Genomic DNA, 17,125 nt, shown 5'->3' with positions numbered 1-17,125 from the left:
ATTTCCAAAATGTTCAAGCCATTTTCTTCACAACCGGGGACAGTTGAAAGGGGTTCTTCCCCCTGATGTAGTCTACCATTTGGTTTAGTTATGTTGCTCTCAGTTGTTTGTACCTTTTGCTAAATCAAGCATTTAGAATGTAGAGTGCATATTGCGAAATTTCGCAACGTCAACATAATAATAAAACGCATCGGAGGTCAGTGTGCAAGGTCTCTACATAACGTTTTTTTTCGGATGACGGAATTAAGAATCTGCATACGAAAAAAACGCATCAGTGTACAAAGACCTTTAGAATGCATTTAAGCAATATCACACAAGAGGGAGTGCTGTTATACTGCGGGCTTGTACCTACGACCGAATCACAGCTGTGCTGGTATTCAGTATAACAGCACAACGTTGAGTGTGATATTGCCTTTATACAACAGTTCCACAGCAGCACCATTTATTAGTTAACAGTAATAAACGACAACAGATTATGATTTGTTTGTTTATTTAATCATTTATTTGGCTCCGCCAACACAAATAGTTCTGCAACTGAACTTGAATGGGACTGTTGCCAAGCAACCTCGACCGTTAATGTAGCCTAGTCTAATTAACGTTAATTGAATAGGACACCTGTGCGGTGGAGTGATACATATGGTCCCAGTGCTGTTATACTGTATATCACCACTCATAGAATGCCTCTGGTCCAATCAAATCACTTGGTCGGAACTAACTGATATCAATTGCAATACGCATTGTATCTTTGAGCTCTAAGTGAAGTGGGAAAGTACTAGAGAGTGTCTCTGTACTTAACGCAGCCACCTATGCATTCCTGATAGTGCCTTATGTTCAATGTTTTATACTGTGTGTCTGAAACTTAAATGTATCAATCTGTCTTTATATGCTGCCCTCTTGGCCAGGTCTCTCTTGGAAAAGAGATTTTAAATCTGAATGAGTATTCACCTGGTTAAATAAAGGTATAATAAATAAATAATACATTGTATTCTCTCCCTGTGTGTGTTTGTGTGTGTGTGTGTGTGTGTGTGTGTGTGTGTGTTTGTGTGTGTGTGTGTGTGTGTGTGTGTGTGTGTGTGTAGCTGGTGGCGGGCAGCGTGGTCATGGCGTTCGAGGAGGTGTGTCCTGAGCGCATCGACCTGATCCATAAGAACTACAGGAAGTTGTGCAACCTGCTGATCGACGTGGAGGAGTGGGGTCAGGTGGTCATCATCAACATGCTGACGCGCTACGCCCGCACGCAGTTCCTCAACCCCAACATGAACGTGAGGACAGGGGCCAATACTGGATCTGTATGGCTGTGTGTGTGTGTGTGTGTGTGTGTGTGTGTGTGTGTGTGTGTGTCAAACAGAGTCAGTGGTATACTGTATATATCACTAATGGCTGCCATCGATACAAATGCTTTAGACATTTCCATTTTTACATTTTGGGCATTTAGCAGACGCCTTTATCCAAAGCGACTTACAACAAATACATTTGTCTTAAGTAAGTGAATCATCTACAAGCATTCTCCTGTTATGGGAAGTCATATTTCGGGTTCTTTGATGTAATGCTTTACTGTGAACCCGAATAAAGTATTCAATTGTGTGTGTGTGTGTGTGTGTGTGTTTGTGTGTATCTCTACTCACATCTCTCCTCCTCCTCTATAGGAGTCCATATTGGAGGAGGGTGAGAAGGGGTTCTATGCCTCTGACGATGAGGATGATGATGAGGATGATGAGGAGGAGGAGGAGGAGAAGAAGAAGAAGGCGAAGGAGGCGGTCCTGGTTAAGAGGAAGCCCTACGTGATGGACCCCGACCACAGGCTGCTGCTGAGGAACACCAAGCCCTTACTGCAGAGTCGTAACGCTGCAGTGAGTCCACCACTGCTCAAACCCCCGGGCTTCAATAGGCTTCACAATATTTAAATAATAAATAATATATATATTCAGATTCAGATTCAGATTCAGACAATTTCATTGATCCCACTGGGGGCAGTTCATTTGTAGCTTTACTCCTCATTCAGACACAAACAACATACGACAGTACAATGTCATGTCAAGCACAGTTCAGTAAACAGAATTTAGGTCATTAAAGGGCACCTTTTAGTTGTGTAAAAAAAATATATATATATATATATATACTCGACTAAGAACAGTGCATGGTAAGTCTACTTGAAGTGATCATATATAGAAACACTTGAGATGTGCTTGATTGAGCTCAGAATTATCCGCTGCTGTGACCAACTGCAAAACGGTACTCTCAATCTATACTTTAACTCATTATTGTTTGATTTCAAATCAAAACCTTGGGAATATAGAGCCCCCCAAAAATTAAAGAATGCTTTACTGTGCCATTAATTATGCAGGGCACTGTATCTGTATCTAATCTAATCTCTTTCCCTCCCTCCCTCCCTCCCTCTTTTCCTCCATCTTGTCTCTCCAGGTGGTGATGGCTGTTGCCCAGCTGTATTTCCACCTGGCCCCTAAAGCGGAGGTGGGCGTCATAGCCAAGGCCCTGGTGCGCCTCATGAGGAGTCACAGGTCAGTCGACTGTCCCTGAGAGAAGACATTCATCCATTAAGACTAGAAGCCCCAGGCCCTCATTACTTTGCATGCGGGTAATCTGAGGTTTGATGCCAACTTGCGGTTTTGGCCAATTTTCAAAAGTGACGAATGACGATATGGTGCACAAACACCTCTGCACTCCACCTGTGCCTGGCTCGCAGAGAAGGGGTGTGTCGCATTGCCCGATGTTCTCTGTACTGGGTGGTACCACCCCCGTTGAGAACCAGTGCTCTAAAACATGGTTACCAACCAACCATGCTGTCCTGAATGTTCTCCCATAACGAGATGACCTAAAAAAGCACCATATCATATATATATACTATATGTATTACCACACTGGTAATGATATTATATTCACTTGATGTTGAAATTGACGAACTTTGGAAACATACAGTAGTTTGTTGACTAAATGACCAGGTTTAATAAAGTAATGATTTTAAAATGTCTCTCTCTTTCTATCGCTCTCTCTCCCTCTCTTTCTCTCTCACCCACTCCCTTTATCTTCTCTCTCTCTCTCTCTCTCTCTCTCCCCCCCCCCCTGTAGTGAAGTCCAGTATGTTGTCCTTCAGAATGTGGCAACAATGAGCATTAAGAGACGGGTGAGTTGAATTCTGAGTTATATAATCTGCAATGAGTGAGAAGTCAGTGGTGTACAAAGTCTGTTGTCACCTTGGTTGGCAAATACAATATGTAGCCTAAGGGCAACGGAATTCAGTTTACTGAAACATTCTTGATTTTACAATATAACAGCATATCCACACAGAACAGTTACAGAACATAGTGCATCAGTCGTCCTGGCGTGAGCTCGGTGTGATGTTTGTCTCTCTGACTCTGGCGTGAGCTCGGTGTGATGTTTGTCTCTCTGACTCTGGCGTGAGCTCGGTGTGATGTTTGTCTCTCTGACTCTGGCGTGAGCTCTGTGTGATGTTTGTCTCTCTGACTCTGGCGTGAGCTCGGTGTGATGTTTGTCTCTCTGACTCTGGCGTGAGCTCGTGTGATGTTTGTCTCTCTGACTCTGGCGTGAGCTCGGTGTGATGTTTGTCTCTCTGACTCTGGCGTGAGCTCTGTGTGATGTTTGTCTCTCTGACTCTGGCGTGAGCTCGGTGTGATGTTTGTCTCTCTGACTCTGGCGTGAGCTCTGTGTGATGTTTGTCTCTCTGACTCTGGCGTGAGCTCGGTGTGATGTTTGTCTCTCTGACTCTCTCAGGGGATGTTTGAACCGTACCTGAAGAGTTTCTACATCCGCTCCACTGACCCGACACAGATCAAAGTCCTCAAGGTGATTACAATTCATATTATAATGCGTTTCCAACTTATTTAGAGAAATGTGTACTTTGAGGTAATGCTGTTGTTTGTATGTATACTATAACTGTATTATATAATGTATTATGAACAACATGCCAGGTCCGTTCATGTCATGTTTTATTATGATAAATCAATAATAAAGTATTTTAATTGTTTTAACAGCTGGAGGTATTGACCAACCTGGCCAATGAGACAAACATATCTACCATTCTGAGGGAATTTCAGGTACAGTGAAATGGATTAGATTTGTGTCACTGTACCACCATAATCTTTTACATCTCGTAAAGGTTCATCGAAATAGGTTGACTGTAATGTATGCTGATGGGGAGAGTATCTAATAACTAGACAGGGACAATTCCTGTGGAAATTGTCAAGTGTGCTTGCCCCTCACAGCCAGTAGGGGGCAGGTCAGTGGAGAAATATTTGCCTACTCACCACAACAATTACCTTGTATTAGCTAGCTAGCACTATTTAGTTCCTGCCAAGCTGATTTAACTAACTAACTGCCTAATCCCTCCTCACAAGCACTATTTAGTTCATGCCAAGCTAACTAGCGCTAGCAATATTACCCCAATGTCTCCACCACCCGGCGAAGACCGCACCTGTTTTTAGTCCTACCAACACACCTTTTGACAGTGGCAGTTGGGCTGTCATAGCAACACACTCTGTCTGACCTGTAATTCTGTTTCGCTAGCTCTGAAACAAATGGCTCTTAGCGAAAAACTATACATTCTATGTTGATATTTTAAGTGACAGTGAGAGTTTCTGAACGTATAGATGTAACATTTGTGTAGCCGTGGCAAATGTTGCTGTAATAATAAATAAATAAATAAATATATATGTACAATAACAATAAGTGTTGCTTGCTACTGCAAGCACAATTAATACAATATATGTACAATAACAATAAGTGTTGCTTGCCACTGCAAGCACACTTAATAATATCTATGTACAAGAACATATCGTGTTGCTACAGCAAGCACACTAAATATCAGTAAAGCTGCTGCAGGCCCTTTGGGTGCCCTTAGTGTCGATTTCTTTTCTGTCTGCACGGGGGGGGGGGGGGGGGGGTTAAATGGATAGCGCTAGCACTGATGGTGGTTTGATAATGGTCTAATGGTGCCTATTGTAGTTGTGCTTCATCTTAAATTTAAATAATTCAGCATTATGATTATTATGGTGACCATTAGGCTGTTTTGTTGCCCCCTCCGGGCACTCGGTTCCCTTCTCACAGTGTGCGATGCGCGTGCACGTAGCGCCGGCCCTGCTTTCACTGCACGTTTACTCTGCCTGGTACAACAGTATAACAATGTAATAGCCTATCATGATCACGATAGTCTCTCTGTCTCTTTCTCTCTGTGTCTCTCTCTCCGTATCTCTCTCTCTCTGTCTCTCTCTTTGTCTCTCTCTCTCTCTCTGTCTCTCTCTGTCTCTGTTTCTCTCTCTCTGTCTCTCTCTGTCTCTCTCTTTCTCTCTCTCTGTCTCTCTGTCTGTCTCTCTCTGTCTGTCTGTCTCTCTCTGTCTCTGTCCCATTTGCTATTCTGTTGTGGGTTGACTGTGCTGGTATTGTAACATCCCTCCCTCCGGCAGACGTACATTAAAAGCATGGATAAGGACTTTGTGGCTGCGACCATCCAGGCCATCGGCCGCTGTGCCACCAACATCGGGGAGGTGAGGGACACCTGCCTGAACGGCCTGGTCCAGCTGCTCTCCAACCGGGACGGTGAGTAGGGCTTCCTCCATGTTTACAGTGAACATTGTGGGTTGAGGGTTTTTTTGTGACCAAAAATTATACAGTTGTGGTGTGTGTGTGTGTGTGTGTGTGTGTGTGTGTGTGTGTGTGTGTGTGTGGGTGTGTGTGTGGGTGGGTGGGTGAATATTTACAGTCAGGGTTCCCGCGCTCGTCTTAAAAAGCCTTATAGTCTAAATTCCAGCAACCAGACTCACACGGCCTAAAGAGGTCCTAAATTCCAGTTATTCGGTCAGAAAAAGGTGAAAAAGAGGTGCTAGGTCTTAAAAATGAATTTAAAAAAAAATCTATTTACGCGGAAATTAATCAAGCTGGAACCAATATTTATTTTATATTCATTATCCTTCAGACTTGTTTGTCTGTATGGCAGTGAAATCCCTAATTTCATCACCTTGAGGATGACAAAAACATCCTATGGTGTCGCGATAGGTCTAAAATTCTATTCAATTCAATTCAAAATTCTATTCAAAGAGGTAGGTCTAAAAGGGTCTAAAAGGTCTTAAATTTGACTTGTTGAAACTTGTAGGAACCCTGACAGTAAATATGTTGCAGACCTGGTGGTGGTAGTTAATTGAATGAATGAATTGATTTATCAATTAATTGACAGATACAGTAATTGAATGTTAGATAAAGGTTCTTAAAGAAAACGTAGCCATGCTGCAGAGCTGGCTGGTGGTGGCTGATTATCCTTATGAGCTTGGACATTCATACGCTGGGTTATTGTTGAGTTGTTGATGTTGTTTTCCTCTTTGGCGTGGTGCAGAGCTGGTGGTGATTATGTGTGTGTGTGTGTGTGTGTGTGTGTGTGTGTGTGTGTGTGTGTGTGTGTTGCAGAGCTGGTGGTGGCGGAGTCGGTGGTGGTGATTAAGAAGCTGCTGCAAATGCAGCCGGAGAGACACAGTGACATCATCAAGCACATGGCCAAACTCACCGACAACATTCAGGTGAGTCTATAGCCCTAGCCAAGTCTGTGTTTGACTCGAATTTACTGACATTCCCCCGGATATTATGTCATGGCTCTGTGTAACATCCACTTCATGAACAACAAGCGTAACAGGCATTGGTATAGTTATATTGGTATAGTTATATTGGTATAGTCCTCGAACACGTGGCAGAGAGAAAAAAAAAACACCCCAAATGAAAACACCCCACCGATATGTCGATTCGCACAGGATAAGTATTATCACTCAGTGTTCAGAGTTCAGTGAATTATGTTACGTAATTTGTGGTGGAATTTTTACAGACATTTTTACGGACATGGCCGATTCGCACGGCGTTAAGAACTCAGGGGACCTCCGTAATTATTACAAATGACCAGAGGTCCCCATGTAATACTAATCCCATCCGAATAGGGCTTATGATTTGAACTTTGACATCTACAGTGCAGTCAACAATGACTGGGCTCATATAACAGGCGTCATGCTGCCACAAACAGTATCGCTTACTCGCAAACAGTATCGCTTACACTCCGAGTTCACACAAGGCTCAAACCTGCGTCCTCTATACTGCCGACACACATGACTGTCACTAAAACACCCAATGGAACCCAGCTACGAGCCACCGGAAAACTAGCAATTGAACGGTGCAGGTGGCGGCGTTTCAACGTCTGAGTGAGTTTGTTACCTTTTCAACTGGGTTCCATTCACAGACGCTGTACCAGAGCTGACTAAATAACCACTGGGTTTAGTTTTGAGTGATGTTTGGTTGAGTTGTTGACAACATTTAGGAGTATAGTTGCATCATGGTTTAAATGAATTCTAAATTGAAACATCGCACATATTGCACATAACACAGACACTCTGACACACCGCCATCATCATCATCATCGTAGGGAGAGCTACAGTAGTTTTCCCCACAGCCATCCGGCTCCTAAATGCTGCTGGTGCCCCCCCCCCCCCCCCGCCCCCCTGACCTGACCCCCATCTATCTACCCTCCCTCCACCCCCACTCAGAGAGCTTTGGACTGGCTTGACCTGAACACTTGAACACTTGATCTTTTGGCACTTTTTGCACTTCTTATACAGTATTTATATTTATTTATTACTTTTTCGCACTATGATGTTGGTTTGCACTGTCTTGTCCTGTCTTGCACCTGTCCTGTTGTAAACTGCGCTCCACTGTAGCAAACCAAATTCCTAACATGTTTACATGTCATGGCAATAAAGTCTTCTGATTCTGATTCTGATTCTGATTCCCTGCTCGGCCCGTTGTTTACCCTGGGGTTGCCCTTGCTGTGCCTTCTTTGCCCACCAGGTGCCCATGGCGCGGGCCAGTATCCTGTGGCTGATTGGAGAGTACTGTGAGCATGTGCCCAAGATTGCCCCCGATGTTCTGAGGAAGATGGCCAAGACCTTCACCAACGAGGAGGACATTGTCAAGTTGCAGATCATCAACCTGGCTGCCAAACTCTACCTGACAAATTCCAAACAGGTGAGGAGGGCATTATGATATCGCAGGGAATAGCACTCGACTGTCTATTTGTTTAGTTTAGTTTTTTTCCCCACTCGCATGCAACATATTGGTGCCAATAGGTAGGTATCCCATTCACAGTCATTGTGTCCATTCTCCAAATGCAACGTAACATTCCCTTTCCTCTCCTCTCCTCTCCTCCCCCCCTCCCCTCTCTTTCACACAGACCAAGCTGCTCACTCAGTACGTCCTCAACCTGGCCAAGTACGACCAGAACTATGACATCCGCGACCGGGCGCGCTTCATCCGCCAGCTCATCGTGCCCACAGATAAGAGCGGCGCCCTCAGCAAATACGCTAAAAAGCTGTTCCTGGCCCTCAAGCCTGCGCCTATCCTCGAATCTCCGTTTAAAGGTAGTGCACAACACGAGCACCACCATTTAGAGAGATGTTCCATTTAGCTGCAGGGAGGGCGTACATGCTTCAGTGTACATGGTCCCAGTGGGAGTCAACCCCATTACCTAAGCGTTGTTAGCGCCATGCTCCATGTGCCATGCTCTACCAACTGAGCCACATAGACATGGTCTCTGGTTACTATACAACATGATACCATACTATACATATGATAGGGGCGGCTGTGGTTCAGGAGGTAGAGCCGCCGTCTAATGATCTCAAGGTCGGCAGATCGGCGGTTCGAGCCCCGGCTGGCCACATGTCGAAGTGTCCTTGGGCAAGACACTGAACGCCAAATTGCTCCCAGTGAGCGGGCCAGCGCCTTGCATGGTAGCTTGCCGCCATTGGTGTGTGAATGTGTGTGTGAATGAGAGGCCGTTGTAAAGCGCTTTGGATAAAGGCGCTATATAAGTGCAGTCCATTTACCATACAGTACTTTTATTGTCCATTGCCATTGATATTGTTTTTGTGAGGTCCAGCATCACACTTAACAGTGAATGAGAAGGAAGCCGTGACTGTGGAATGTCCAAAACGTTATGTAGAATGTCCAAAACGCTTTTCAAACTGAAAAGATTGAGTAATCAAATAAAAAGAAACCAAAAAATAAATAAAAGAAAGTATAGGGGCCTAATTAATTTTTGGATTACTAAATCTAAATCTCTTTGTAGGACAATCTACTCTGTATACTGCAAGTATATCTAGATTTCGGACTTTGTTTCCCTTCCCAGACCGAGACCACTTCCAGCTGGGCTCGCTGTCCCACCTGCTGAACGCCAAGGCCGGGGGCTACCAGGAGCTGCCCGACTGGCCCGAGGCCGCCCCAGACCCCTCCGTGCGCAACGTGGAGGTGAAGGAGTCTGTGCGTGAAGTGGAAACAGTAACAACCAGAGACAGGGGGGCCCATAGGGGTTTCCCAGGGGCTACCCAAAGATGGAGAGCCTGAGGGGGGCGTGCCTCTAGAAGGGCAGTGCCTCAGAGGGGGGCGCACTAGCTCACCACCAAAACGCACCAAAACGCACATAACACTGACTCCATCTGTCACCCCCCACATCGATTCCCCTCTCCGTTCACTATCACCATGACGTCATCGCTGTAAAGCGAGCGCATCCCTATTGGCCTCCATGCATTTCCAAAGGGATGCTGCCCCACACACAGTCAGTGCCGCCGCTGGTGACAGACTGAATCTAGAATTGATAGTGGAATAGAGAACTCTTGCCCCAGTGTTAATTCGGAGACAGTGGTAACGTTAGGGTGTATTGTTCCAGTGTAACGGCAAGGAGGTTAGATTAGCAACACTGATACAGACATCGTTGCTAATTAAATGATACCGGCGCCTAGCCCACTGGATAGATGTAGCTAAGCTCATGCTACCCTGCTGTACCCCTCTGCTGCTCTGGCCTCCCATTGGTCAACAAACACTCAGCTGACTCACTTTGGTGACCTCTCAACTGTGTGAGCCAATGGTACATGGGATTGGGGCGGACAAAAGGCTCACTTCCTGCAATGCACAGAAACGAGGCACCAAACACACACACAATTCACTGTTAGAGTTGACTGTACAGTACATGAAATCAAATCAGACTTTATTGATATAGCCCATTTCATACAGAGATGTAATTACAGGATACGCTTTACAGGATAACTCAGCATGACTCAACATGACTAGCCATAGATGAACATATCACACTCAACACCACACAGACTCACACATGCAGTACTACAGTTAATCCTGAAATATTCTCACCAGAACACCCTATAATATTCAGCCTGCCCAATGCCCCCTTTTCTCCACCCTATCATTCCACACACCATCGGTTTCATATTCAGCAATTATGTGCCAAATATGTGGACGTCAAATCAAAACACTGATGTCGTACTCCGTATAACCAAATCTACCCGGGAACAAAACCACTCTGCATTTTTGATTGGTGCAAGGGAAGGAGTGACATCACTGTCTGATTTGGTTGTCACACTTGGCCATTGTTGCTTTGTGAACTGTGTGTTTGTTTGTTTGTGTTATGGTGTTTCGTCGTTCTCCATGGTTATGCATTAACATTTCATTCATGACCGATACAGATTTCCAGATGAGGTCGCAGGTGTGGTTGTTCGGTATCCTTTGACCATTTCACATTTGTGGCAGCAGCTGGTGAAAGCGGGAACAGGTCAGCAACCAATCGAAATGTTCCGACTTTTATTCAGAAAAATGTAAATACATTTCAACATGGTTGAAAATCAATGACAAAAAAGCCAAAATTGCAATGCAATGGATTCTGTGAGTAATGCCCACTACTATACACTAACTAGGTAGTAGTGGGGATTACTCACCAAATCCATTGCATTGCAACATTTTGGCTTGACTAGCGGGTGTGTCATTGATTTTCAACAACGTTGACATTTATTTACATTATTCAGAATAAAAGTCTGAACATTTTGATCGGTTGCCGACTTGTTCCCGCTTTCACCGTCACATTTAGAAACCTTGACGCCTCTCTGACGGTCTGTGTTTCTCTGTGTGCCCCCGGCCCACAGATAGAGGAGGTCTCCACCAGCGAGGGGCGGATCGGCCTGCTGGGAGACTGGAGAGAGGTGCCCCTGTTTGGGAGTGCAGTGTCTTTTTGTTTTTTTTATTACTGCTCTACTCTCTCTCTATCTCTTTGTACTACAGGCTAACATACGTAAAGCAGGGAGGTCAGTTAGAGGGATAGTTGAACCAAATGACAAATGACTATCTTGATCTATCTCAACGTATGGAGACTTAGACATAACAGCAGTCTATGTACAGTAGTCAGAACGGCTGTGACCCATGATGTAGCTACAGCTCATTGGTTGTTTTTTTTCCCCGTTTTATTTACGTAATTGTATTACAATTTTAAATAAAAAGATAAGAACAACAGCAACAGCAACAGCATTGTTGAATGCAATACAAGAGAGTAGAGTAGTAGTGAATAGAAAATCGAGGGGGGCGAGAGGTTGGGAGGTTAGGACGTTTTTCACACTTCACATCACGTTGGGTTCGGTATTTGGAAGTTGACATTTGTTTGGTAGAGGAGCAGGTTGACTTTTGGTGACATTGTAGTAGCATGTGAAGTTGAGAGATGGGAGAGGGGACAACATGTGCAGAAGGAACGGTACATTGGTTCAGATAGGGTAAGGAACCAAATATGTAAATATATATATATATATATATATGTTAGACAGATGTAGTGAAGACAGACAGGAAAGTAAGGGAGAGAGGGCATGTCAGCAGGGCATGGGCTAGATCTAAACCCATGCTGACATGGGCATATGTGTGCACTGTAGACCGCGGTGCTAGACCACTGGACCACCCCAGGCCACCAAATATGTAATTTTGAACTAACCCTTATTCTAACCCTTTAACTGAGGTGAGAGCTGTCCTCCAGCTACAGTAGGGTCAAAACTAGCTGTATAGTACTGTATAGAGCCAGTCCATTGTTGTAAGTCCAAGACCAAATCCAAGTTGTATTTTTAGGATTTTACGCAGTTTGGTTTGCATGTGTTCACATTTCTGTTGGCGATGTTTGGATTCTGTGTGGTTTGCTGTGTCTGCTGACCTTGTTTGCTCTCTGAAATCTGCCTTGACCAACTCCACTGTTCCACCATTCCATTCCCTCTGGATCAATCATTCCATCCTTGTCGCACTGCCATGGCAACGTTTGATTAGCAAACAACACCACCTCATGCTTTGTCATTGAATAGGCATTGATAGCTGATGTGTGGTAATGACTGTTTAATACGAAATTGATAAATGTATCATATTCACTTTAAAAGCAAATTGCATAGTCTCTGAAGTATTTTTTTTTTATTGTTTTGGGGTTAAAAGGACAGTTCACCGATTTTGTCCAGATCGCTTAACGAACTTGTGGGCATGTGAAAACGGCTTCAAAATGAGCTCTGTAGAGCACAAGCTAGGTATCGCTAGTTTGAATATTTTACCCTAAGTGATGTATTTGGGGGTAATCACATGATTTTGAAAACTACAAGGAGGGAGGATTGAGCTTACCATTCCAGAATTAGCTACTATTCTATAGTCTAATACTATTCTACTGGTTTTTAATATCCATAAGCACTGCGCTAGTGCATACATCTATCACTTGTGTTTACCTACGTGCATTTTAGCTTAGACACTCCTCTGTGGCTATCTGGGATAAACTCCCATGCCATGTATACATTACTTCCTGATTCAGTGAAAGGCTATTTTCTCACTTATTTACATTTTAATTTGATAATTTAGTTAATTTAATTTAGACCACTTATAGCTTGCAGTTGAGTCATGGTGACCATCTGTGAAATGTTTCTTTAAGTTATTTCTTGAAATACTTGGTTTGGTTTATGTCTTTTAAACAATGCGTAAGTATTTTAACGAGTGAAACTTTATCAAAGTATGTTAAAGAATAATTCATCATGGGGTTTGTGTTAAAGTCAAGTATTTGTTGAATCCTTATTGTTTTACGTTTGCTATTATTGAAAACTGTTTATATTCTTTTTAAACCCACAGTATTGAGAAGTGCAACTCAATTCCCTGTCAGTGATTTTTGTCTTGCTTGCTTTCTTGACCTCTTGTAGACTTTCCTTCCTTTTCTCATCTCACCTCCATTCCACTCTTTTTCTTTCCCCCGTCCGCCAGGTTATTACGCTGCTCGAAAGAGTCACAACTTTAACCAGCGTGAGTCAGTCAGTGCCAAAGAGCCCTGCCTCTTTGAGCCTCAACCCATAGAGCCCCCCCCAAAAGTGCTTTTTGACCCCCCTGGCCTCCGTAGCTGCTGTTATGTGCCTAGCTGAGACAAACTACCCAACGCAGCACACTCCTCCTCTGTCTCTATACCAATTAAAGAGTCGATTCCTTCAGAAGTTCCTTCCACAGTCCTCACACACAATGCAAATCTTCACAATGCACAAGTTGCATTCTGGGGGTTGGTGTTTGTATGAAAAACAACTTATCTCCCCACTGAGGACAGGATAGAAAAGAATTCTCTGGCTGATGAACTGGTTACTCCTTACATGTAGTGAGGCTATGGACATCTCCTCAAGGACATCACCTCTTTAATGGAGCTGTAAATAAAAACACTATTTCGCTGGCCATAAAGGCATCACCTGGTGCTGACACTATCAAAAAATAGACACAAGCTTAACACAAGATTAATGTATATATTAGGTCAATTGTGCAGAACCCTACATACTGGTGCTTATGTGCACAGGGTTTTCTTGGTTCACTCTGTCTGCCAAGGGAGATGCGTTCATGGCCACGCTGCCTCTTCTCTGTCCTTGTCTCTGCTTCCCTCCAACGCTTCAGTCCTTCTGCCACGACTGACTGACTGTCTGACCACTGACCTCCTTTGCCAGGTGCCGGAGTGGACAAAGTGCAGCAGCCGGGAGAAGAGGAAAGAGAAGAAGGTGGAGAAGCCGTTCTACTCAGATTCGGAGGGGGAGTCTGGGCCCACCGAGTCAGCTGACAGCGGTAACTACAGGGGCTCTTCACCAACACAACTACACACACATTGTGGAATAGTTTGACAACCGTGTGTGTGTGTGTGTGTGTGTGTGTGTGTGTCTGTCTGTCTGTCTGAGTGCGTTTAGGTACTGTAACTTACATTACCTTAGTAAGAGGCAGAATCTTTATGAAGTAGATATAATCTGGGGGAGGTAGAGCCGGCGTCTAATGATCGCACGGTTGGCAGATCGGCGGTTCGAAGTGTCCTTGGGCAAGACACTTAACCACAAATTGCTCCCAATGAGCGGGCCGGCGCTTTGCATGGTAGCTTGCCGCCATTGGTGTGTGAATGTGTGTGTGAAGGTGTGTGTGAAGGTGTGTGTGAATGTGTGAATGTGTGTGTGAATGTATGTGTGAATGTGTGTGTGAATGTGTGTGTGAATGGTGAATGAGAGGCCATTGTAAAGCGCTTTGGAATAAGGCGCTATATAACGGCCAAGCTCCACCATGGCCATCGAGCGTTGCGTCTAATGTGCGTTGCGTCCGAAATCGGGATCAAATGCATTGTAATCAATGAAAGGTGCTCCACCTGCTGCGTTGTGTTGCGTCAGCGTTGCGTCCGATGGCTGCGTCCAAAGTAGACTTTTTAAAAAGTTTGATTTTGGAGGGTGGATGGACGCCGTGGGGCGCCCACGTGGGGCGTCAATCACCGCACCTGTGGTGAACTCTTGTTGCAGGAATGGACGACGAACAGCTCATCCTTGAGGTCGAAAAATATTATTTTTTATATGCGACTAGTTGTTGCTGTTGATATGTAACTAGATTTATGGTTAAGGATAGGGTTATTAGATTTAAGGTTAGGGCAAGGTTTAGGATTAGTGGTTAGTTAGTTGAAATGTTGTTGACAGTTAGTTGAACATCTACTGAACTAGCAACTATCTATTTGGGAATATGTAGATAAAATATTACCCTGATTGGAAAATGTTCTGTATGATGTTGTTATTGTTGTGGACATAATTGCAGTCAAGGGTGAAATTACTCCCGTATACAAAAAATGCCAGTGGAGCTAGAGTAGAACGTTGACGTTGACGCAACGTTGACGCAACGCTGCAGGTGGAGCTTGGACAACGGGAAGTTGACGCAACGTCGATGGCGAGTTGACGCAACGCAGCAGGTGGAGCTTGGCCGTAAGTCAGTCCATTTAAGTCAGTCCATTTATATAATCCTTCTCATGCACCCCCCCTCCCCCCCCTCCCCCCCCCCCCCCCCCCTCCAGAGTCAGACACGGCCAGCGGGTCAGAGTCGGGCAGCGGCAGCGAGGAGAGCGGGTCGGGGTCAGAGGGCGACGAGAGCGAGGAGGAGTCAGAGTCCGAGGAGGAGGAAGACGAGGAGGAGGCGAGGAAGAAGAAAAAGAAGACGGTCGAGAAGCTCAAAGTAAAGAAGCCGGTGGTGGAAAGTGAAAGGTGAAGCTCACAGTTCACCATTCAGTATTCCATGGCTGGTTCCACCAAGCTAGTAAACAACCTGGAGGTTGAATGTTGAAATTGTTCATGAAATGTTGAAATCTTCACACACACAGCGAGCAGAGCAGTGCAGAGGAGGAGAGGAAGGTCCAGAGGAAGGGCAAACCGCAGAAGAGCAGATCCGAGTCTGAATCGGAGGAGGAGGAGGAGAGCGAATCAGAGAGCAGCGAGTCGTCGGAGGAGGAGGAGTCAGAGGAGTCAGAATCTGAGGCAGAGTCTAAGAAGAAGAAAAAGGTGAGGCTTTTTGTGAGAATGGACTATGCACATACACACTCACACCAACACACGCACACACATACACACACACACCATGACACACACCAACACACACGCACACACAGACACACTCACACCATGACACACACCAACACACACGCACACACAGACACACTCACACCATGACACACACCAACACACACACACACACACACACACACACACACACACACGCACACACATACACACACATGCACACACACAAAGGTACACTTGGGTAAATGAATGACAAAGTGTAATTGATCATGCAAGGCAGAGGTTCATTTGGTTTCTCCAATTTTCTCTTCCAGACCGTTGTATCTAAACCACCCAAAAAAGAAAACAAGAAAGAGAAGAAAGAAATGTCTCTACTTGATTTTGACAACTGTAAGTTCATCCACATTTTGCTCTGCAGTCCATTCCATTATTTCCCTAACATGGAACATCTCAAGATCTGTTGTCTTCACTTAAACACCTCTTCTTTGTGTGTGTGTGTGTGTGTGTGTTTGTGTGTGTGTGTGTGTGGTCAATATTACCCCAATGTCTCTCTCCCTCTCTCTCTCTCTCTCTTCCTCTCTCTCTCCCTCTCTCTCCCTCTCTCTCTCTCTCTCTCTCTCTCTCTCTCCATCTCTCTCTCTGTCCATCTCTCTCTCCATCTCTCTCTCTCTCCCTCTGTGTGGATGTGTGTGTGTGGATAATATATCAATAATATAATATATAATAAATAATACTCATCCATCCTTCCTCCTCTTAGTTGACCCCGCCCCGTCTCCTCAAGCCACGCCCGTCAACAGCTTCCTGTCTAACAGCCTGGTGACGGACCTGGAGGGCCTGTCCCTGACGGACACTGTGATGTCCCCCACGGTAAATACAACCCAGGGTTGTTAAAAACACAATAAAATCGACTGATTTATTTCCGTTGCGGTCCTCATTATCATCTAGTCTGCAGCCAGATTGGACACTAGCACAATAACACTTACCCCGTTATTACTACCGTGCGAGCACCTACAACCGAATATCATTATTATTATTATTATTAAATATCAACATTAAAAGTGATGAGGTTAGGCGAGCGAAATGAACTAAATGAGAGATGAATGGATGAGATAGGCAGGGTTTTCTAATTAGAACGTAGAATTGATTACGAGGTAAACCTTAATTACTTTTTCAACGCTCACGCGCACTATGCGAGTAACGTGGGGCTGGTGACAGCTAGGGGAAGACTGGCAGAGCAACGGGAACCTCAGAGGCTCTTCACGTTCAATAAAATCCATTGGGAAACACGTATGCCATGAAGCGCCACCGGATGAATTTGGAGGCATTCGCTCGTACTTGAGCAGACAAGACGTTTCTGTACTCTTGACTTCTCTTCAGCAGTAACATCGTCAACTAGCTTCCCTGTGGCTCGGTTAGTAGAGCGTGGCGCTACCAACGCTTCA

General features: G+C 44.8%; 1 protein-coding gene across 1 annotated transcript in view; it reads left to right on the top strand.

The window, feature by feature from the left end:
• ap3b2 (adaptor related protein complex 3 subunit beta 2) overlaps positions 1-17,125 on the top strand; it is a gene marked incomplete at both ends in the record, with an annotated part of 56,987 nt that overhangs the window by 33,359 nt on the left and 6,503 nt on the right. The window contains 17 exons of the mRNA XM_080545398.1: positions 1,080-1,262; positions 1,647-1,850; positions 2,422-2,519; positions 3,088-3,142; positions 3,751-3,822; positions 4,011-4,073; positions 5,439-5,571; positions 6,433-6,542; positions 7,852-8,028; positions 8,234-8,420; positions 9,188-9,318; positions 10,989-11,045; positions 13,821-13,935; positions 15,185-15,371; positions 15,488-15,665; positions 15,998-16,073; positions 16,441-16,550. Coding sequence (XP_080401524.1) covers positions 1,080-1,262; positions 1,647-1,850; positions 2,422-2,519; positions 3,088-3,142; positions 3,751-3,822; positions 4,011-4,073; positions 5,439-5,571; positions 6,433-6,542; positions 7,852-8,028; positions 8,234-8,420; positions 9,188-9,318; positions 10,989-11,045; positions 13,821-13,935; positions 15,185-15,371; positions 15,488-15,665; positions 15,998-16,073; positions 16,441-16,550 — 2,136 coding nt within the window. The remainder of the gene's footprint in view (positions 1-1,079; positions 1,263-1,646; positions 1,851-2,421; positions 2,520-3,087; positions 3,143-3,750; positions 3,823-4,010; positions 4,074-5,438; positions 5,572-6,432; positions 6,543-7,851; positions 8,029-8,233; positions 8,421-9,187; positions 9,319-10,988; positions 11,046-13,820; positions 13,936-15,184; positions 15,372-15,487; positions 15,666-15,997; positions 16,074-16,440; positions 16,551-17,125) is intronic.

This window comes from Nansenia antarctica (genome assembly GCF_963989245.1).
Source record: "Nansenia antarctica genome assembly, chromosome: 14".
In the NCBI taxonomy this organism is placed as follows: domain Eukaryota; kingdom Metazoa; phylum Chordata; class Actinopteri; order Argentiniformes; family Microstomatidae; genus Nansenia; species Nansenia antarctica.
This window is presented reverse-complemented; position numbering and strand designations above follow the sequence as displayed.